General features: G+C 50.5%; 1 protein-coding gene and 1 pseudogene across 3 annotated transcripts in view; one reads left to right on the top strand and one right to left on the bottom strand.

Annotated features, from left to right (window-relative positions):
* Myo7b (myosin VIIB) overlaps positions 1-22,759 on the top strand; it is an 86,984-nt gene that overhangs the window by 33,789 nt on the left and 30,436 nt on the right. The window contains exons 7-19 of one of the 3 annotated variants that reach the window (XM_010637664.2): positions 240-382; positions 1,740-1,853; positions 3,091-3,244; positions 5,094-5,170; positions 6,942-7,061; positions 7,318-7,460; positions 9,683-9,893; positions 10,295-10,430; positions 11,188-11,351; positions 11,617-11,754; positions 13,753-13,905; positions 14,426-14,524; positions 15,069-15,163. In XM_010637664.2, the coding sequence (XP_010635966.1) occupies positions 240-382; positions 1,740-1,853; positions 3,091-3,244; positions 5,094-5,170; positions 6,942-7,061; positions 7,318-7,460; positions 9,683-9,893; positions 10,295-10,430; positions 11,188-11,351; positions 11,617-11,754; positions 13,753-13,905; positions 14,426-14,524; positions 15,069-15,163 (1,747 nt within the window). Of the gene's footprint in view, positions 1-239; positions 383-1,739; positions 1,854-3,090; positions 3,245-5,093; positions 5,171-6,941; positions 7,062-7,317; positions 7,461-9,682; positions 9,894-10,294; positions 10,431-11,187; positions 11,352-11,601; positions 11,755-13,752; positions 13,906-14,425; positions 14,525-15,068; positions 15,164-22,759 lie in introns of all 3 variants that reach the window. The other 2 variants (XM_033757156.1, XM_010637663.2) reach the window with 2 other exon arrangements.
* LOC104871663 lies at positions 16,657-21,989 on the bottom strand (annotated as a pseudogene).

The raw sequence follows: 22,759 nt of genomic DNA, 5'->3' as shown, positions 1-22,759 counted from the left end.
TGGTGTCCTATGTCCTACACTGGTCCAGTTTCTACCCCAGAGCCCCCCACCCCAACCCCCAAGCCTGTCCAGCGCTTTTCCTTCTTCTCAGTGTGCCCCTGGCTGCCTTCGCTGTCCAGGACGATTCTCCCCGTCCTTCTGTTCTGGGCTCACCCCTCCCCTGTGACACACCTGCTGACCCCTCTAAAAGTGAGTTTTCTCCCTCTGCTGTTACTGTTGGCTCTGCCCACTCATCTCAGCCTTTGGAAATGCAAAGACGATCCACAACGACAACTCCAGCCGCTTTGGAAAGTACATCGACATCTACATCAACCCCAGTGGGGTGATTGAGGGCGCGCGGATTGAGCAGTTCCTCCTGGAGAAGTCCCGGGTCTGCCACCAGGTGAGGCCCTGCAACCCAGGCTTCTGAGAGTCAGCGTCCCCTGCCTCGCACTCTCCTCCTCCCACCCCGGGACCTCCTTAGTGTTCCAGCAAAGGATTTGCTCAGTCTTGAATTTTCATCCGTTTACTTTCCATCATTCTTTAGTGCATACCATGCCTCATCTTTGTTAGAATTAATTCTGAGGCTGGGCCATCTCAACGCATCCAGGTGGAGGTGGGTCGTTCCTCTGTGAGGCTGTATCCCTAACACGGATGTGCACAGGAGCAAAAGGTCCGCAGAGAGACTGGCTGTTGGTGGGGACTGCGCCTCACAAGCTGAGGCATCCTGGCCAAGGAAGGTCACACCAGTGGCCATCCCACCCTGCCCTATGATAGGCGGTGCTCAGGTGATGTTTGCGACAGCCGGGAGCGCTGGGCCTCCCCACTGCCCACTCCACTCCCCAGTGTATAGACGCAGAAGTGAGTGCCAAGGCTGTGTGTTGCAGTCTCCCTGACACCAAGGCTTGTCCTTCCCGGAAGCTTCTACTTCTTCACATAGGAGTTGGTGAACTGGTAGAATTTCTCATTCAAAGAGATGCCCCAGAATGGATAGGAAACACCTGAGCAGAACAGAGACAAGCCTCGTCCTCCTTAAGAGAAAGATTGGAAACTTTGGCATGGACTAGGAGTGCAGCTCAGGGGCCGAGCGTGTGCTCTGGGTTTGATCTCCAGAAACACACACACACACGCACACACACAGGCACATTTATATCGTAGGATGCTCAGCAGAATTAAAATGGAAGGGGCTGGTGTATGTCAATGTGTAGAAATGACCAAAAACCAGCTGAATAGAAAGGAGTTGAGCTGAATGTAGTGACACATGCCTATAATCCCAGCACTCAAAAGGCTGAGGTGGATGGGGAAGCACCTCAAGTTTGAGGCCAGCTTGGGCTACATAGTGAGATCCTGTCTCAAAATTTAAAGAGAGAGAGAGAGAGAGAGAGAGAGAGAGAGAAAGAGATGAGGATTTAGCTCAGCAGTACAGTTTAGAAAACAAAGAGACTCAGTAAGCCTATGTAAGCCCATGGCTGTCAGATCTCCATGGGGTCACTAACTTACTGCAAAGCATGTGGCATTGTGAGTCAGAGAGCCCCACGTGGCCTTGGGCAGCTTCAGGGCTGCCAGGAGCAGTCGAGGCAGGAAGCACAGGGTACAGAATGAGCCTTCCCAGAACAAGGACAGCAGCCAGGCCAGGCCTCCCTTGGGTCAACGCCAGAGCCACACCTGGAGGAGAAACCTTGAAGGTTAAGCTGGTCCGGTGCTGGGGCTCAGGACCCGTGGGGGATTGGCTTATGTGTCTCAGACACCTTCCCTGCCAGGCCCTGGAGGAGCGAAACTACCATATCTTCTACTGCATGCTCATGGGGATGAGTGAGACGGAGAAGAAACTGTTGGATTTGGGGACACCCTCCGAGTACCACTACCTGACCATGGTGAGCCCCCTGCCCCGTCTACTCCTCGGTTTGGGGCAGAGAGAGGAAGTAGGCCAATGCCCACTCCAACAGTCTCAACTCTAGCTGGGCCTCTGAGACAGGGCTGAGGGTCCACTTTCCCTTCTGCTCCAACTCCTGTGTGTGGCATCTTTGTGCCTGCTAGGGACCTCCTCCTTCCCTTGTGCTGAGTTTACCCCTGGTCCCCAGCTGAACCCTAGGGCCTCCCGACCCACCTCATCTTCCTTTGGTCCCCTCTGGACTGATAGACAAAAGGCCAGCTCCTAGGAGCTGGCTCTCAGCCACTCATCTGTGTGCCTCTGGCAGGTGCCTCAAGGCCACTTGCTCTAGGAAAGCAAGGGCTTTGCCGCCCCTACCTCTGGGACAAGCCATGTGCTCACTGTGGCTGACAAAAGAGTAGAAAGTCTTATCTGTGGTCTCTATCCTGTGGGCACTGCCACAAACCTTCCTGAGCCCTTGCCTGGACCGTGGTGGTGCTTTCCTCAGGGCTCCCCTGTGGCCATCCAGGACAGCCAAAGGGCAACTCTGATGGCCTCCCACCTTTGGTGCAGTTACCTTGGTAGGAGTCCAAGCTCCTCAGTTTCCAGGTCCCTCCCTGGACCCTTCCCTCTGGCACCGCTCCTGTCCAATTCTGACTCCAGCCCCTTGCAGCCTCTACCCCTGCCTTGCACACTTGCTCCCTCCACTGTCCACCCCATGCAGCCTCGAGAATCAGTGTGCAAGGCCACCTGTTGTACCTGTCACAGCCTGTGATATTATTACCTGCCTCCTGCTGGCTCCTCTTGGATGCACAGAGCCCGGAGTAGGACTGGGCTCACCAAGACCGAGTTTGCAGTTGGTAACCCAGGGCTTGGCCCCTGGTAACCTGTGGGAAGTGTTCGTCAGAGGAACAAGCCTGCAGCATTCCCTGGAGAAGGCAGGCAGGTTTAAGCACAGATGGATAACAGACAGAGGCTCAGCGAGGTCACCTGGTAGCCAAGTGCTGGTGCTGGCGGCCCTGGCTTGCTGTGTCATGGTGCCGTGGCTCTGCCTTGGAAGAACTTCCTTTTTCTGAGCTTCCTCTTGGCCATGGCCTTTCAGGGTCCACCCAGAGCCCATGAAGATGATTTCCCAGGAGCCTCAGCTGAGTCCCCGAGGTCTTGGCCTCGCTGGCCCTGTGGCTCTGCTGGAGTAAGGGGGCCTGGGGTAGCCATTTTACCTGGAGTGTTCTGTTTTACAGGGAAACTGCACAGCCTGCGAGGGGCTCAATGATGCCAAGGACTACGCCCACATCCGCTCAGCCATGAAGATCCTGCTGTTCTCCGACTCCGAGAACTGGGACATCAGCAAACTGCTAGCAGCCATTCTCCACCTGGGAAACATAGAGTTCATGGGTAATGCGAAATCCAAGGAGCAAGAGTGGGGAACTAGGACCTTGGACAGCAGGGGGAAGGAGTCTCTGGGGGTCCACACTGGGGGTCCAGCCTTGTCCTGAGAAAATACATCTGAAAAATGAAGCTATGATTTTGGAGGCCACATGGCAGGGGAAAGATACCAAAGTTTAGGGCCCTCGAAAAGCAGAGATTTGGGCCAGTCACCCCCTACTTTTTGCCAGGACCCCAAAGGGCTATGCCTTCAGGTTAAGAGTGAACCAGATTGTAAACAATACGTGCACAAACTATGAGAGTCCCCAAGCACCCAGTGGCCATAATGAGAAAGCATGAGCTACCTAGATTCTTAATGATTCCTTCCAGTACTTTTTCAGACACAACATCCAGCATGCAGCCAAAAATAAATAGGAACAGTGGAATAAGGTACCATGAGCAAGAACCATCAGAAATGCCAAACAATAGAAATAGTTCCACAAAAATTTCAGGTGTTGGAATTATTGGACACAAGTCACAGAGTATCTCTGCTTGCTGTGTTCCAGAAAAGAAAAACCATGCTGGAAAATGTAGGCAGGAAACTGAAAACTCTAAAAAGCGGCGTTATATGTTTTAAAAGGAACCACACAGAAATGCTAACATTAAAAAAACTAAGAACTCAATGGATGGGCTTAGCAAATGAGGGAAAGTGTGAGCTGGAGGAAGACACAGGAACTAGGGAGAGGCCAAAAGAAGGAAGATAGAAAAGAAAAAGGAGGAAACCTACAGGGCGCAGTGAGAAGATGTAGCAAAGTTCTCATTGGAATTGTAATGGAAAAGAGAGGCCGTGTTTGGAGAGACTGTGGCTTGTTCTAGACACCAACTCACAGAGCACTGGGGAAAGACAGACCTTTCAGAAAACTGGTTTGGGCTTGAGGGTGTCCATATGGAAATCGGGAGACTGGACCACAACCTCACATCATCATATGGACACACTGACACGGGCGAAGGGGGTGAGGGCAGTCGTCACCTGTCAGCCAAAGCCCGCTCTCCTGCAGTGCTGACCAGAGGGGCACTGAGCAGAAAGAGGGTCAGAAGCCTGATCGTGCGGAAGTGACTGGGCACGGAAGAACGCAGGCAGTGAGGTCACACGAATCATGACACTTAGTAAGGTAGAACTAAGTGCTAGGAGGGGACCATGTTTTCCACAAAAACTGAGAAAAGTGGTCATCTCTAGGGAAGAACACTGTCTTCATAAGAAAGGACACCAGAGGGCTTTGGGCCGGCCAGGTCCATTTGGCTTTACTGTTACACGATGTTGACTTTGTTCTTTGCAGCACACCTTTGTGTTCGAGGCACTCTCCGTATGCTGTATCTCACAGTCTTTTAAATTTAAAAAAGAACAATATACGGCACCCGCACCCCCTCCCGGCCTGGCAGTCCTGAGGTGGCTGCTGGCTCAGAGGAGCACCCAGAAGTGGAGAGGTGGTCAGAGCATATTCATTCCTCTGAATGGGCAAACGAGGGCCCAGGTTTCTATGCACAGCGGAGGGAGCGAGCTGCTGGCGGCTGTGTCGGGTAGCAGACCCTGTCGGCCCGCCAGCCCACCGCCTACTGGGCATCCCAGCTCGGCCTCCTCCCTCCAGATAAGCGGGACGTTCCTCCTGTTTCCCGTCGACCCAGGGCCCTGAGCTCACCAGGCAGAGGAGCCACGGTCTGTGCCACGCATAGCTGAGGCGCGCGTGACAGGCGGTCACGGGAAACATTCACTCCTCCACGAAGGGGTCCCGGGATGGGGCGCCGCGGCTCAGGTGTAAGGACAGCGCTGCTGAGGTGTGGGTTAGGGGCCGCCACTCAGGGCTGCTGCTCCTCTTTCCAGCTGCCATCTTTGAGAACCTGGACTCCTCCGAAGTGATGGAGACGCCCGCCTTTCCCATCGTGATGAAGTTACTGGAGGTGGGAAGCCGTCGTGTCCGTAAACTCCCGCTGGGTTTTCGTTCGTTTGCGTGCTTGTTTTTGCAGTACTGAGGTCTTTGCACGGAATTATATCTCCAACCTGTTTTTTACTTTTTAATTTTGTTTTTTGTTTATTGAGACAGGGCCTCACTGTATAGTTGAGACTGACCTGGAACTCACTATGTAGCCCAGGCTGGTTTTGAACTCGCAGTGATCCTCCTGCCTCAGCCTCCCGAGTGCTGGGATTACAGGCGTGCCCCGCCACGCCCGGCTTACTTTTTAATTTTGTTTTTTGTTTATTGAGACAGGGCCTCACTGTATAGTTGAGACTGACCTGGAACTCACTATGTAGCCCAGGCTGGTTTTGAACTCGCAGTGATCCTCCTGCCTCAGCCTCCCGAGTGCTGGGATTACAGGCGTGCCCCGCCACGCCCGGCTTACTTTTTAATTTTGAAACAGTCTCACTGAACTGCTCGGGCTGGGTTTGAATTTGTGACCCTCCCGTTTCACCTTCCTAGGGCAAGCACTGCACACTCAGCTTTGCCATTTTTGTGAGAAGCACTGGGGTCTGAGTTCATAGAGCCCTGGCCTGGTGATCCTGCCCAAACCCCATCTCAGCCTCCCCTAGCTCTGCTCACTTGTCGCTCTGCCTCTAGGCCCTGCTGCACCCTACAGGCCCCAGAGGGAGCACTGTGAGCTGATCGGGCTTTCACGAGCGCTTCCTCCCTATGCCCGTGTCTCCTCCTGCCCCCCACCCCCGGTGCTTCTGTTCAGCACCTCATTCTACCCCATCAGGTCCCTCACATCCCCACCCACCATGTGTCCTTCTCCCCCAGGACTTCTCGGTAAGCTGTGCTCTTCTGGGAAAGTGGCCTGGGCCAGTGAGTTTCCGGTTCATTCCATCAGCCAGCCACCTCTCTGGGAGGGAGGGTAGCAGCTCTGGGTGGGAACATTTGCCCTGGGGACATTGTAGCAGCCCTGCAGACAGTTCTCTGAGAAATTAATAAAATAAGAAGCAAAATCACAGGCATATTTTGCTGTTAACGTTCATCTGGTTAAAGCGTACTGTCTTAGTCCATCTTTGTTGCTATAACAGAATACTTGATTCTGGGTAATTTACAGAGAACAGTGAGTTATTAAGCTCACCGTTCTGGAGGCTGGAAGTGCAAGGACATGGTGCCAGCATCTGTGTGGCTCTTCTCACTACATTAAAGCATGTAAAGGCATCAGACATCCACACAGAGGAACTGTACCACAGACTCCTTAGGGAACCCAGGGACCTGGTCACTTGAGTCCACTTCTGAGGGTGGAGCTCTCTTACTTACTTCCCACCTTCAAATACCATAAATATATGAGTTTGGGGAGTGAGTTTCCATCACAGAAACTTTTGGGGACACATTCACACCACAACAGGTACTCAGGAAGTTTGGGTTTTGCTGGCTTAGTCTTCTCTTCCTGGTGGCAAGGCCCTGACCCATCAGATTCCCCTTGGTCCTCGGGCCGTTAGCCTCCAATGGGGGTGATTTGGGTTGGCCTTAGAGCCCTCCCTGTGTCATGCCCTTTCCTGGACCCTAGGGACAATGCTCAGCCCCACTGACTATTCACCCTTCCTGAGCGCTCTGTGTCCCCGCACTGCCAGGGCCTGGCTATATCCCCGGCTTGCCCAGCCCTGGTCAAGGGGCACCCACCATCAGGTCCTGGGCATGGGTGTCTGTTCACAAGGCACAGGAACCTGTTCCACAGGCAAGTACAGCCCTACCTCCTTTCCCAGGTGCATCACCAGCCACTCCGGGACTGTCTGATCAAGCACACCATCCTCATCCGAGGGGAGTACGTCACCAGGCCCCTGAACATTGGCCAGGCCGCTGACCGCAGGGACGCCTTTGTCAAGGTACCCAGCCTGCTTGCCACCCTGTTGGTGGAGAACAGGAAAGAACAGAGACGGGTGAGCTGGTCTAGCTCTGCAGTCACCTACTGGTGCCCCAGCTTCCCCTCCTCCCTGGTGTTGTTTTCTTGCCTTTAAAGCAGGGACAGAATCCTTCAGTAGGCCTCCCATATCCAGTGGGCAGAGTCTTTCTGGGTGACGTTGGAGAGGGGCAGCGCCTCCTATGCCTCACAGCCCAGGGCCTTACCCCGTGTCTCCCTAGGGCATCTATGGGCATCTCTTCCTATGGATCGTCAAGAAGATCAATGCTGCGATCTTCACACCTCCAGCCCAGGACCCCAAAAATGTGCGAAGGGCCATTGGTCTCCTTGATATATTTGGCTTTGAAAATTTCCAGAACAACAGGTATGAAGATCTCAGTCCACCGGCTTACTCTCGCTGAGCAAGCTGGAGGGAAGCCACCCCATCTCCCACCCCGCTCAGCCCCCTCGCTGCAAGACTAGGAGGCCAGGGCCTGTCACTTTGATTCGCGATGCGGGCTGTCTGCCAGCGAGACCAGTCTTTCTGCCTGTGATTCCTGTGGGCCTCCCCCAGCACCCCCAGTGTATCCAGAGGAGGCCACGTTGCTAAAAACCAGCCCCAGAGCCAGGCTGAGACCTCAGCATTTGCCATCAGCTCTCCCCGTGAACCAGAGTGACTTGTGATGTGAGGTCAGGTAGCAATGGGAATCCATGGCGTTGACTCCAGCATTTGTAGCCATCCCTGACTTTGGAGTTTGGGGAGGGGGTAAGGTAAGGCAGGACGCCTCTGACCCAGTGTCCCAGCATGACAAGAAGCTGGAGAGCCGTGACCGGGAGGCTGTGACTGTCACCAAGCCAGGGGTGGGGTAGACAAGGGTGAAGGGACCAGGCAGGGAAGCCAGACCTGAGCAGATGATGTCCTAGCATTATCGGAGCAGGAGACGGTCAAATGGGAAATGAGGGCTCTGGGACCTACAGGCAGGAAGCGCTCCGGATGTAGCCAGCTCACCTGAGCCTGGGGTTCATTTAAAAGACTGGGCAGGACAGAGCCCAGAAGAAGTCAAGGCCTCTGGGCACTGTGGAAAGAGCCAAGGGGCTGACCCGACCTTGGCATGCCCCTGCCCAGGACCCTGTCTCTGGCCCAAAGTTGGCCTTTGGAGGTGTTTAGATTCCCCCATCCGCCTGGGTTGACGAGTCACAAGCCCCTCTAAGTGCAAACATAGCAGGATCTCAGCAAGGTGGGCCAGCTAAGGGCAGGGCAGAGACCTACTCCTGTTGTCAGTGGAGAGGCAGCAGACCTAAGCCTAGTAGTGTGAGAATACAAAGGCATAACAAACTCCAGTGGCTTCTGGCCCAGGGCAAAGGAACAGGCAAGCAGACCTAGCACACTATGGACCCCTTAGATGTGGATGAGTGGTTAGTTCTAGGGATCAAGCCAAGTGCACAGGGACCCCTCTCGTGGCCAGCAGCTGGGTCTGTAACGAGACTGCAGCCTGGGGTTGGGCAGCAGGTGCTGTGGGGCACTAGGTCTCCGTTTGGTTATGACTTCTGCGTCACTCCTCCAGGCGGTACGTTCAGCGCGGGGGATCTGGGCCCGTTCCCTCACCTCCTGGATTAACAGACACGGAATAGGAAGTCTTAGGAGCGAAGAGGTCTTGCCCAAATAGGTGACCACCCTGAGGAGGAGTCATGAAGGAAGCAGACTGGCAGGAAAGAATTCAGTGGTAGTCAAGAAGCACGCAGGGTACTTCAAGAATTCCAGTCCAGTGAGAGTGGTCCCAGGGAGGCCGGAGAGGCGGGCGGGGAGGCTTCCCACTGTGGCCACTCTCCGGATGCTGAAAACACTGGGGAGTGGGGGATTGGAACACGGGGCAAGACCAGACGTGCACATCAGAAAACTGTGACACAGGGAGAGCAGACAAGACCGCCACGGTGCTCCAGGTGAGCAGTGAAGCCGGCCAAGAGTGTTTAGGAGCAGCGGGGACGAAAGGACCAGGTGGGGAGCTGTGTTGGAGACAGCATGGACCAGCTCTGTCTAGCAGCAGGGATAGCGGAAGGGGGCTGCGTCCAGCACAGCTCCTTGTTCTCTGACGGGGCCAGGGTGGTGGGTAGGGGGACCATTTCTGAAAGCAGGCAACCCAGGAGGAAGATCAGGCTGGGGGGCTGGTGGGCTTGAGGGTGGGGTTCGTCTGGTTGACATGAGGGTGGGGCAGGCGGACAATACTGGGTCTCTGGAAGCTCATCTCGATACCAAGTCCTTTGTCCTGCGGGGCAGGGTCTTCCTGCACACACTGGGCCCGACGCAGTCTCAGTGTCAGAACAGGCAGGCCTAGCAAAGGAGCCTGGGGGATTGCGAGACGCCAAGGGTGAGGACTCGATGCTAGCTGTGCTTCCCGCTGCGCCTGCTCTGACTGCCGCAGGATAGAGGAGGTGACGATAGTGGAGACAGAAGGCAGTGTGGATGTGCAGAGAAATGTGTGCCTCTGTGTACACAGGGCAGCTCCACGTGTGCAGGGCTGTGAGCCTCTGTGCACGTGGCCGTGTGCAGGCGGCGGTGGGGACCCAGCTGTCCCTGCTCCATCCTGGACGGTGGCGCTGTCTCCACAGCTTTGAGCAGCTCTGCATCAACCTTGCCAATGAGCACCTGCAGCAGTTCTTCGTGCAGCACGTGTTCGCCATGGAGCAGGAGGAGTACTGCTCCGAGAGCCTCGCCTGGGACTACATCCACTACACCGACAACCAGCCCACCCTGGACTTGCTGGCCCTCAAGCCCATGAGTATCATCTCCCTCCTGGATGAAGAGAGCCACTTCCCAAAGGTGTGTCCCACCTTCTAGTGGAGCCTCTGCCCAAAGGTCTGCTCTCTGAGACCAGGAAGCGCCACTGGTGCGGCCCACTTGCTCCCGGAGACGCTGAGCCTGCCCGCAGGGAGAATCCGATGAGCCCTCGCCTAACCAGACCCCTCTCCTTCAGTGTCCTCTTTGGCCCACCTCTTGCAGGAGGCTCCCCTAACTATTGGGCTCCCAGACAGCTGTTCAGAGAGTAGAGCAGACCTGGCTTCTGTTCCCAGCTACACTGTCACTCAGGTGACATGTCCAGACGAGGGTTAGAGTCTCTGTGGGGAGCCATCAGTCACTTGCTTTGTCCCCACAGGGGTGGGGGGCTGAGCCCATGGCTGGACTCTGGGACCTCAGCCCACTGGGCATCCTGGTTTTTCCAGGGCACAGATCTCACCATGCTGCAAAAACTGAACAATGTCCATGCCAACAACAAGGCTTTCCTGAAACCCAAGAACATCCATGATGCCAGATTTGGCATTGCCCACTTTGCTGGTGAGGTGTACTACCAGGCCAAAGGTGGGTGCCGCTTCTCTCGTGCCCTGCCATATCTGGAGTGGGCTCTAGGACCACCACGGAAAGAGGCTCAGAGGAAAGATTACTTTGCAAGTCTAGTAATGGGAGGGTAAGATAAGAAGTATGGCTTTTACTGGAGAAAGGAATGGAATGGACCAGGCATCTAGTTTGGAAATCAATCTATTGAGTGTAGCTCACATACCATATTATCCACCTGCTCCACTCACTGGCTTTTCACCGAGTTGTGCAATCATCACCACAAATTTAGAGCATTTTCATCGTCCAGAGAAGAAATACCCATTAGCAATCACTGTCCAGTTCCCCCCAACATTAGGGCCGGGGATTTAGCTCAGTAATTCTGCCGCCTGCCTCACAAGCACAAGGACCCGAGTTCAATTCCCAGTAACAAAAAAAGAGCACTTCCCCAACATTAGACAAGAAATAACCCCCACCTCTAGAGCCTGGCCAATCCCAGATACCTCATATCATGTGTGCTCTTTTGTGGCCAGTTGCTTTCATTTGTCACATTTCGAGGCTTGTCTGTGTTGTAATTTGTATCAGTACTTCAGCTCTTTCTACTGTAGACCATAATCTGTTTGTCTCCTCAGTTGATGGCTACTGGGGTCCTTTCTACTTTTGGGCTACTCTGCACAATGCGGCTACCAATGTTCACATGCAGGGCAATCACGGGGTGTCTCCTTCCTCATGGATGGGGAGATGGCTGAGCTGGCCTGCTGGGTTTGCCCTGCTGTCCCCGCAGGCTTCCTGGAGAAAAACCGAGATGTGCTCAGCACAGATATCCTCACCCTGGTTCACTCCTCCAAAAACAAGTTCCTGAGGGAGATATTCAATCTGGAGTCAGCAGAGACGAAGCGGGGCCACGGCACCATCCGTCAGATGAAGATGGGAAGCCAGCTCTTCAAGGTGTGTCCCGTACCTTCCTGGTCTCCTGAATCGCTCGCGTCCAAGGACCACGGGGCCAGACAGATGTGTATGGGGAAAAAACACTTTGATTGCCTGTGGGTCCCCAGAACACAGCCAGGTGCCTCCAACTGAGATGGCCACTCAGGAGACCCATACTGGATGGATGAATGCGTGCATTTGGCACTGTGCGGGGAGGGGGACTGTCAGCTGTGGCCCAGGCCTCAGCTCCCCAGCCCCTTCTCACGCCCAGTGTCACCACCAGCAGTCTGCAGACTCCGCCAGGCGGCCCTCCACCTTGGCAGGCCAGTTCAAGCAGTCGCTGGAGCAGCTGATGAAAATCCTGACCAGATGCCAGCCCTGCTTTGTCCGCTGCCTCAAACCCAACGAGTATAAGAAGCCCCTGGTAAGGGGAGAGTCGGGGAGGGGATGAGGATGGAGGGTTAGTCTGAAGCATTTAGGGCCATGACTGTACCTTCACCGGTCCTGGCGGGCCTTGGAGATGTTACGTCCTCCACATGTGACCACAAATCAGTGACTTTCAGGGCTTGGAACACCCGAAGGTACTCAGTTCTCTTAGCCCTGCTGTTCACCCGCTGTGTGCACTTGGCCAGGTTCTGGACTTCGAGCCTGATTTTTCTCTTCCATAAGGTCAGATGCACTCTGCCTGAGGGTGAGATGTAAGACTGAGGCACTCAGTAGCGGCAGAAGCCAGTTCCAGGATTTAGGGTTCGGTGCTGGGAGTGCCGTGCTGTATCTGGACGTGTGTGGTGAGGGGGGTGAGCCCGTGAGTCCTTGATCCATGGGAATCTTCCTGGAGGCTGCAGATACAAGGCCTCCCCAAACTGGGAAACGCCATTTGGAGGGATAAACAGTAATGTGAAAACATCTTAGAGAGGGATGAAAATAAATACTACATCAACTGTAATGTCTTTCTCAAAAGATGAAGTTATACGAAATTGGGGCTCTCCCATGAAATCTAGGATGTCCCTCCTTATAGATGAACTGGGCAGATGTTAGACAACTTCTCCTGTTCCTTAGCTGCCAGCTGAACTCTCTGTGTCCCTAGAGGCCCTCTGCCTGCGCCCCCACTGCCCGCCTCAGGAGCTCCAAGTCAGGCGGACCGGCCGAGGGCTGAGGCACAGCTTTGTGGGTGTCTCTGACGGGGGCACCTCTCAGGAGGGGCAGCCTCCTGCTGAGTGATGGGAAAGAGAAGCCCCTGCTGAGGGCCCAGACCCTGGCTTGGGTGCCTAAGAGCATGAGTCTGGGGACCTCCTCTTTAGGAGCCAGTGCCCCTTCACACTGGGCAACTGTGAGGATCTAGTGAGAGCAGGAAATAATCGGTAGCCACTCTGCTTAGCCAAGGGTGACCACTGGGTGTTCCAAACCCAGCTGGCTCTCGGCCCTAGGGCTTTGAGGGGAGGGCAGGACGAGGGCGACAGACCTGCTAGTGGGTTCACCTACCTAGAGGGATTTCCCCCCAGGGTCCCAGTTTGAGGGTGCTCTCGGAGGCCCAGCAAGCCAGTCCAGGGGCTGCTGACACCCTAGGAAAGCATCACGCACACATTCTTCTGATGGCCACATCAGCCCGCATGTGGGGCAGCCCAACTCCCCAGGACCTGCTGCCCCCTCCAGCTGCCCGGTGTCCACCTCAACAAAGGGAGATGCTAGCTTTCCATCACTGTGACCCAATACCTGAGAAAAATAACTTGGAGGAGGTACCAGGGGTTTTATTTCATGTTTGGCTCCATTACTTTAAGGCCTATGACAGAGGGCACGGCGGCAGAAGGCTGCTTAGCTCATGACAGACAGGAAGTGGAGCAAGGACAGAGCCAGAGAGAAAGGGGCCAGGGACCAGAGCCAAACTGCACCTCCTGTCACCTTCCAACACCACCTTCAGATTGTGACCTCGTCTGCGGATTAATCCACTGGCGAAGTCAGAGTCCTTGTAACTCATTCACCTGAGGAGAAGTGGGCGACATTTTAGATCTGAACCGGACAGCAGCAGCTGACGACGAGGGTCTCTGCCTCCAGGCAGGTATTCCTCCACTGCTCTGTGATGCGGGGCAGCCCCACCCTGCTGCAAGCCAGGGGCTGTCAAAGCGTTTCCAAGGGGGCTCCTGCAGCTGTCTTTTCCGTTCGCTGTACTTTGCACGTCTTGAGACGGATGAAAGTGCGGTGTTCTTCTGGGCCCAGTCATCCATTGATGATCAACTTTCATCCTCCTGGACACACTCTGAAGACTTTTCGTCCTACGTTCACTGTCTCTTTAAAAAAAAATACAAAAAACGCCATTTTAACTCAGTAAAGCATTTGTTTAGTTCCTCCCATCTTTGGGGCACAGCCCAGCGGGTCCCAGGGCCACGGATCTCCCTGAACGCGGGCTCTGCTTCTCCACCCACAGCTCTTCGACCGGGAGCTGTGCCTCCGCCAGCTGCGCTACTCAGGCATGATGGAGACAGTGCGCATCCGCAAGTCGGGCTTCCCCGTCCGCTACACGTTTGAGGAGTTCGCGCAGAGGTTCTGGGTGCTGCTGCCCAGCTCGCAGCGCACTCAGGTGAGTACCCCGCACCTGCACCTCCCGCTCCCCAGCTCAAGAGACTCCTCCTGCTGCCCTCCAGAGTGGTGTTCGTCCCCACCCGGACTCCCAGCCTTACCAGGACCCCGTCTGCCCTCCCTCCACCCTCGCGCTGCCTCTCCCCTGGCGGCGTCCCTCAGTCTCCCCGTGCTGTGACAGACTGTGGGCTTTCCTTCTCAGAGACACTTGCAGTTTTACTGCGGCAGGGAGTCAAGGAGCTGGGTGGTTGGGGCGAGTTTGAGGCAGAAAGTCTTTCCTGGAACCCTCAGCCACCCTAGGGTTCGGGCTGCTCTGAGGCCGAGGTCTGTCCCGCAGCTGCCTGGAAGCCCTGGCCCCAGCAAGGTGGCCTTGGAGCTCGAGCCCAGAGAGCTCTCCTCGACCACCGCTGTGGTCTGGGACCCGGGTCATGTCCGTGCCAGACACAGGAGACTCTGGTGTGAAGCCAGTTAGGGAAAGCCCTGCTCCAACCAGCTCCGGGCACCCTGTTTTTCCTGTGCAGCTTCGAGACAATTTCCGTCAGATGACCCTGAGCATCACGGACCTATGTCTGGAGTCAGACAAGGACTGGAAAGTGGGAAAGACCAAAATTTTCCTAAAGGTGAGACCCTGAAGGAGAAGCGGAGCACAGGAAGGCTGGATGCTTCCCCACCTGCCCTGAGGGAGGCAGGAAGGCCCATCCTCTCCCTGCCCACCACAGGACAGTCCCCTCAGAGCTAAGGTGGCAGCCTCTAGCCTCCTTCCAGAGCACAGAGTTGAGCGGGGAGATGGAGGCAGGGGAAAATCAGGGATGACGCCTCATGCTGTGAGCCCTACTCACAGGCTATGGAAAGAATTTCTATATTCAAACAAGCATAGGTCCACTGTATAGTTGAATGCAAATACTGCATGAATTTGGGGAAATAAGACCCAACTTCAGAGAAATTTTACCACAACCTCCCCTGATCCTTGGGCTCCATTAACAAAAAAGGAAGCGCTCCAATAGGAAGTTCGTGGATCTCTTTCTCTGAGTCTCCTCAGGGTCTTTGCTGGCTCCTGGGAAAGCCTGGGAGACACTGATTTCTAGAGGCTGAGCCCCGGCCCCGGCGGGTGCTGTGGGAATGGCAGCAGGGACACTCTCATGACGGTGTTGCCCCCGCCTGCAGGACCACCAGGACACTCTGCTGGAGATACAGAGGGGCCAGGCGCTGGAAGGAGCTGCGGTCCACATCCAGAGAGTCCTGCGGGGCTACAAATACAGGTGCCAGCCCCACCTCCGCCCCCACCCTCCTGCCCACACACCTGTCCGCTGGGCAGGCTTGGGGGGAAACTGAGGCACAGGGCCTCCTGACCAGGACAGTGCAGCCTGTGTTGGCCAGAGAAACCCTCATCAAAATGCTTGGAAAACACAAAAACCTCTCCCTAAACAAGAGTTGTGAGCCAAATGATTTTGATGCTCAATTAATCACCTCAAAGGGCACATGGGCTTGGGGTATGAGGTAGTCTGGTTTTAGAGGTTAAAAAAATGTCCATGACTTTGCCTGGTCAGACAGAAGGCACTGTGGCCAGGTGTCATGTTTTGCTTATGCGTCGGTGATCCTAGGGACAGCAAACCCATCTTTTGTGTAAGTGCAGTTGACCCTTGGACAACAGAGATTTTAACTGAGGGGGTCCACTTATATATGGATTTTTTTTTTTTTGAGATTTGTGACAATTTGCAAAGAACACAGACATCACAGCTGAAAAATTACAAAAAGATATGCTGTGTACACACCTAAAATATGTATACATAATGGCCTATTTTATCATTTACTACCAACTGTTAAATGCAAATCTATTATTAAAAGGTGAAACTTACCAAAACTTATGCACACAAGCCAGGCTTGGGGGTGCATGCCTATAATCTCAGCACTCAGGAGGCTGAGGCAGGAGCATTGCCTCAAGTTCAAGGCCAGCCTGGGCTACATAATGAGTTCAAGGACAGCCCAAACTACATAGTGAGACCCTGTCTCAAAAAAAAAAGTATGTACATAAACACAGATTGTGTATGGTGCCATTCACAATTAGGGGAAATTTAAACAAATGAAAACATGCAGGTTTAAATATCTGCATAAAATTAACCTGCGCTGCACTGTTATAATAAGTTCGTAGCCCCTGTCCTGCTGGTGTTTCAGGAAGTCCAAAGTTATATTCAGATTTTTGATAATACGAGGGGTCAGCACCCCAACCCTCAAGCTGTGCAAAGATCAGCCATACACCCTAAGGTTTGCACAGTGATAAAATCGCCCAACAGTGCTTGTTAGAGTGACATTTGAGTGCGTCTGGATTTCAGCAGGGCAGCGATGCCCCCACCCTCCCTCACTGTGCCCGCAGAACGCGGCAGGCCCCACTGCACTGCTCCCCGTGAGCCACAGGCAGGGTGGAGATCCAAGCATGAGAAAGTGGGGGAGAGGGTTTGTGTCCACATAAGTTGCTATTTCTCTGGGCAAAATGTCCAAGGGTGATACGCTTGGGTCAAATAACGGTTCATTTTTAAAGAAACCTACAGACAGACGTAGCTGCCCTCTGGGAAGCGGAAGTAGGAATATCCACCCCAAGCTCGCCCTGGTCGACTTAGTCATTTAGTGAGAGCCTATCTCTAAGAAATTAACAGAGCTGAGGGTGTGGCTCGGTGCAAAGAACCTGGGTTCACTCCCCAGTACAAAGAGAGAGAAGGGGTAGGGGAGCCACCAAACTGTTTTCAAGAGTGACTGATCATTTCGCATCCTCACTGGTGAAGTACGGATCAGCCCGTTCCTCCACGTCCTCACAGGCAGCGACACCGCCTCTGTTCACACACAGCCACTCTGACGAGCGTGAACCAATGTCTTACTGTGGGCACAGCTTACACCCCCGGCTCATGAAGCATCTTTCGTGTGCTTATTTGCCGTAGGTATGCACCCTCTTTGGTGCAATGTCTGCGTATGTTGCTTGCCCATTTTCTAATTAGGTCGTTTGCTGGGCTTTGAAAGTTCTTTACCTATTCTAGATGCTAGGGCTTTGTTGCTTCTGTAGTTTGTAAATATTCTCTCCCAGTCTGTAGTTTATCTTTTCATCCTCTCAAAGGGGTCTTTGCACAGCAAAACGTTTTAACTTTGATAAAGTCTAAAAGGATTTTTTTCCGTGTTAGGTCTAAAGACTTTCTGCCTGAAGATTTTCTATTTTTCTAACAGTTTTGCATTTAGGTCCATGATCCACTTTCAGTTTAAGTTACGGTTTTATAAAACGTGTGAGACTTGAATCAAATCTTTTTAAAAAAATTTTTATAGATGTTGCTTTAGCATCATTCACTGAAAAGTCTGTCTTTAGATGGAGTTGCTTCTATGTGTTTATCATAAATCAACTGGGCAAGTGTGTGTTCCAGGTTCTCTAATTCTCTTCCTTTGATTTATGCATCGATCCTGCTGGGGTCACAACATAACTCTCATAGCTATGTGGTTGGATTCTTTCCACTCTTCTTTTTCAAAGTTGCTTTAGCTGTTCTAGTTCCTTTGCCTTTCCATAGACATTTTGGAATAATCCTGTCTGTATCTATAATACAATATGGTTGAAATTTTTTAACAGCAGTTACACTGTGAAACAACTTAGGGAATAGACTTTTTTTTTTTTTTTTTTTTTTTTTGAGACAGAGTCTCACTATGCAGTTGAGACTGACCTGGAACTCACTATGTAGCCCAGGCTGGTCTCGAACTCACAGCGATCCTCCTGCCTCAGCCTCCTGAATGCTGGGATTACAGGCGTGCGCCACCACGCCCGGCTTGGGAATAGACATTTCTATGGCTTGAATCTTCCAGTCCACTAGCGTGATATCTTGATCCATGCATCCGAATGCTTGATTTTATTCATTACTGTTTTTCGTTTTCAGCATACACATCCTGTACATGCTCTGTTAGATTTACAGTTAAAGTTGGGGTTTTTTAGTGACTACAAGTGACAATGTGTTGTAAATTTCAACATCAATGTGTTCATTGTGAGTGCGTAGAACTATGATTGATTCTTGTGTGTTGACTTTGTACCTTGAAATCTTGCTGAACTCCCTTTTTATTGATTTCTTGGAGTTTACAAGGTAGATAACCACATCATCTGCAAATAAGGACAGTTTTATTTCTCCCTTTCCGGTCTTTGTGTCTTTTATTTCCTTTTCTTGCCTTATCGTATAAGCTAGAACTACCAGGAGTATTAGAGGGTGCTGACTGCAGACTTCTTTACCGTGTCCCATGCTTGAGAGAAAATATTCAATTCTTGACCATTATTCAGTGCTTTTTTTAAATAGATGATGTAAAATGGCATGACTCTCTGTCAGCACTGCTTTAGCTGAGTTTCACTAATTTTGCTATGATGCAGTTTCATTCTCAGTTTATTTTTTAAAATTTCTCCTTTGGCCCATGGATTATATCTGAAATATGTTGTTTAGTTTCCAAGTGCTTGGAGATTTTCCTGTTATACTTCTGTTACTGATTTGTAGTTTAATCCCGTTGTGGTCAGAGATGCATTCCATATATGCTGAATCTCATTAAAAATGTTGAGAGTTCTTTCATGCCCCAGGATGTGGTCTGTCTTGATATACATTCTAAAGATGCTTTAAACAAAAGATTCTGCTGGTGGTGGATGAAGTATTCAAAAAAGGATGTCAAATAGATCTTGTTGGTTGGTAATGGGGTTGAAACTCCACGTTCTTGTTGATGTTCTGTCTAACTGTCCTATCAGGTGTTGAGTAGTGTTGAGCTGTCCCACTGTAACTGTGATTTGCCTTTTTCATTTTTGTTTCTTTGTTTATTTATTTTCGTGGTACCAGGGATCAAACTCTGGACCTTGCTCTTTCAAGGCAGGTGCAGCACCACTGAGCTAAATCCCCAGCCTTTCCTTTTAGTTTTATCAGTTTTTGCTTCCTCTGTTTTATAGCTCTGTTTTTAGATGCACACACATTTAGGGTTTCAGCGTCTTCCTGCTGGATACACATTTTTATACTCATGTAATTATCTTCTCTATCTTGGATTGTTTTCTTTGCTCTGAAGACTACTTTACCTGACATTAATGTAGCCACTCTCGTTTGATTACTAGTTGCATGATAAGATTTTTCATCCTTTTGATTTTAGCCTGCCTATGTTACTAAACTTTTGGTGAGCTTTTCATGGATAGTATGTAAGTGGGTCATGATTTTTAATCCATCCTGCCAGTTTCTGTCTTTTAATTATTGTATTTAAGCCTTTCCTCTTTAATGTAGTTATTCACATCTTGGAGCTTCAGCCTTGCATTTTATTTTTGTTTTCTATCTGTTTTTAGGATCATTTTTCACAGTTTTATGTACTTGTAGTTGATTCCAAATGTTTGGTAGCAGTCATTACAAAGCATGAAGTATTCAATGAGAACATTCATGCTGGAACCATAAAATTACATTTCTGTGATAGTCTTTTCTTTTTTTCTTTCTTGTTGTTGTTGTTGTTGTTTTGAGACAGGGTCTCACTATGCAGTTGAGACTGCCCTGGAACTCACTATGTAGCCCAGGCTGGTCTCAAACTCACAGAGATCCTCCTGCCTCAGCTTCCTCAGTGCTGGGATTACAGGGGTGCACCACCACGCCCGGTTTGTGATAGCCTTTTTTAAAAGTCTGTTTTTGACTTTTGTCTTCAAGAGCTGCCTTCTTCTTGTTGTTCTTCTTCTGGCCGGTGACCTTTTTCCATTTACCTTTATCTTGCTCTAGGAAATATTTTGGAGTTGTGCTAACACTTTCCCTTTCCAATGGTTTTTTTCATCACCTTTTTCTTTTGTTTGCTTAGTAGTTTCTTAAAACCTTTTATGCATTCTGATACAGGACAACTGGCCTGCTGCATAACATTGGCGACACTTCTTAATAATGGTTTATCGTCTTCAGTGAAAAATGTAACAGATCCTCCCTTATGTTCTGCTCTTTCAGTTCAACCTATTCTACGGGTATACTCCACTGAGCTGGTTGGAAAATCGTAATTGATCACCAAGTTCACACCTTTAAAATCAGTCCCTCTTATAAGCGTGGCTGTGCAAATAGGAACCTAGATGTTTCCTGCTCTGAGGCTGTGGACTGTCATCTCTCTGTTCCTGTGTTCTTTCTGCATGAATAACATCCACATTAATACCTTTGTTTATGAGCTCGTGAAAAAGTTTTTTAGCCCTTGCAGTGGATGGGACAAAAACCAGAACAGGTGGATTGAAACCCTTTTTAACAAGTTCTCTCATGGCCGGAAGTCTTCCAGTCTCAGACCCAATAAAGAGAAGCTCTTGTTCTACAGTCTCTACTGCAGAATTCCTTGCACCAGTGGACACAGTGATGACATTGTCCAGTTTGAGTTTGCACCGCTGTTCAACATCATATGCAAAAGTTGCACTGAACATAGCTCCTCTGACCTGGTGGTGGGTGCAGGCCAGGAAAATGGAAGCCAGCTGGTCCCTAAATTCAGTTGTGCCATCTTCAAGCAGTTTGTCTGATTCGTCTACTACTAGCCTCTTAACACTTGTTAAGTCCATTCCTGGTGGATCTTGCTTTAATAAATAAATTAGTCGATGTGGAGTAGTCACAAGAATGTCAAACTTCTTACGTGATTTAGGTCCAAATTTCTTGGCTGCCTCTGCTGCTTTGTGGATCATGTGTGTCCTAAATCCCATCCCCTCCGAGATTTTAATTAATTCTCAGTGAATCTGGCTGGCAAGTTCTCGTGTCGGGGATATAACAGCACTCTGAAGCCTTCATTTGTGGGCCGTTGCGGCTGCATTAAAATGGGAGTGCTGAAAGCCAAAGTTTTCCCAGACCCTGTAGGAGCAGAAGTTCCTGACCATGCAGTGTAACTGGAATGGCCTGTGTTTGGATTGCTGTTGGCATTTGGAAGCCTGCATCTAGAATGTTCTGAAGCAGTCAAGAATTAATTTTATATTCTTGGGCAAGTTGCTGAAATGCAGCAACTGGATCAGGAAGATCAGTTCCTTGGATGTGAATTTTGTGTTTATTCTGGAAGAAGTTTATCTTTTCCTTTCAGAGATGTTCCAGCTTCCCTGAAGTTTATTTTCTCCTTTAGATTTTTTTTTTAATCTTTGATCTTTGCTCCTACCTATGACATCCACTGTACAGTGGCACCTTCTTCTGGAGAAGTGATTTCTGAAATTGTCTTCTTTCTCTTTTTCTTGTTTGGCTCCCTCTTTCTTTCAGTTGGGCTCTCGTCTTTTTTTCTCTTCATTTTGGAGCTCCTGGTGTGCTTGTGTGTTGTACCACACTCACCTGGGACAGACTTCTTGTCCTGACTCTGCAGGATCTCAAAGAATCAGAGCCATATTTCCTTTCTCCTATCTGGAATCAAGCTGCATCTGCTGAGAAGGATTTCATGGCAAAGTCAGTCCCGGTGCCAAGCTGGCGAAACTATTTTTATTTTCCTGGGGTTTTCTCTACCTTTCTGTGGGTTACTTAATTATTTCCTTAGGATTCCATTTGGATTTATTATGGTGTGTGGAAGTGTATCCTTTTAAGTGATTGCTTTAGGTATTATGTGTTATACATATTACTGTTACTATATTCATGTATATATGCATATATACTGCAAATGAAATATAGAAACCTTTTATATCCATTTGTCCTTTCCCACTCATCATATAATTTCCTCAAATATTTTCTCGACAGACATTTAGAACCATATCGGAGAGCGCCACAACTTTTTCCTTGATTATCAAACACACTTTAGCCAACTCAGGAGCTCAGGAAATCGTATTTGGCCACGTTATTTCTCACTCTCCTCCTTCCTTGCATTCCCAGGTTTCCTCTTTCATTGCTCCCCTTCCGTTCAGAGACTTTCTGCAGTCGTCCTTGTGGAGCAGGTCTGCGACAGCTCTCTTCCTCCCCCTCCACCCGAGAATGTCTTGACCTCCCTTTATTCCAGAACAGACGTGAAGCTCGGCTGACTTTCCCCCTCTGGGGACTTGGCAATGGTTTACATCACTTCCGCTGGCCGCCTCAGTCTCTGATGAGAGATGCGCCCTCCTTCGAATCCTTCTCCTCCCAGGGGAGGGCGCTGCTGCTTCCTCTTCATTGCTCTCAAGGTTTTATTGCCTTCAGTTTTCAGAAATTTGGCATCGAGTGTCTTGATGTGGCTTTATTCAGTTTTGAGGGTTTTTTTTAATGGAGTTTATTGGTACAATCCAGGTATACAGTACAGTTACATTCATCATTGGGATTCTGTATCTTCACGTGACAGGTCTTGATTCTCATTTTTCCCCTTGTCCCTGCCCTCCCTTCACCCCCTCCTCCCCTCCCCATTTACAAACACTTTATTTCCATTTTTTCAGTTTCTCATATTTTTTCCTCTCCCTTACTACCTTTCCCCCACCCTTCCCACTTTCCCTACACCTTTAGCCCTTTACTTCCTATTTCACATTATTAATTATCTCATTAGGATCCTGTGTACTATTATAGTTTTTTACACCAAAGAAACTATTCGGTCTTTCAGTTAAAGAAACCTCTGTATGAACATTAAAAATAGGCAGTCCTAAAATAAAACTAACAAGGAAAGTAAAAGAGCAAAGGCAATGATGTAACATCAAAATAATCCTTAATTCTGGAGATGAAAATGGTCCCTGAACATATTTAAATTGCTTCTTGCTCTTATAGTCTTACCTTTTTCTTTTTTTTCATTATTTAGAGAATACTTTATTAGTTTCTGTAATCAAATCCACGTAGATATGACCTTACATATTTAGTACGATGTGTTACCCCTGTATACATGGGAAAAAAATAAAAAATAAAAAAATTAACATTTCTAGACCAATATGGCTGTCCATTTCTGTACAATGCCAACTCAAC

This window comes from Fukomys damarensis, unplaced genomic scaffold (genome assembly GCF_012274545.1).
Source record: "Fukomys damarensis isolate Sample0158 unplaced genomic scaffold, DMR_v1.0_HiC HiC_scaffold_29, whole genome shotgun sequence".
NCBI classification, from domain to species: domain Eukaryota; kingdom Metazoa; phylum Chordata; class Mammalia; order Rodentia; family Bathyergidae; genus Fukomys; species Fukomys damarensis.
This window is presented reverse-complemented; position numbering and strand designations above follow the sequence as displayed.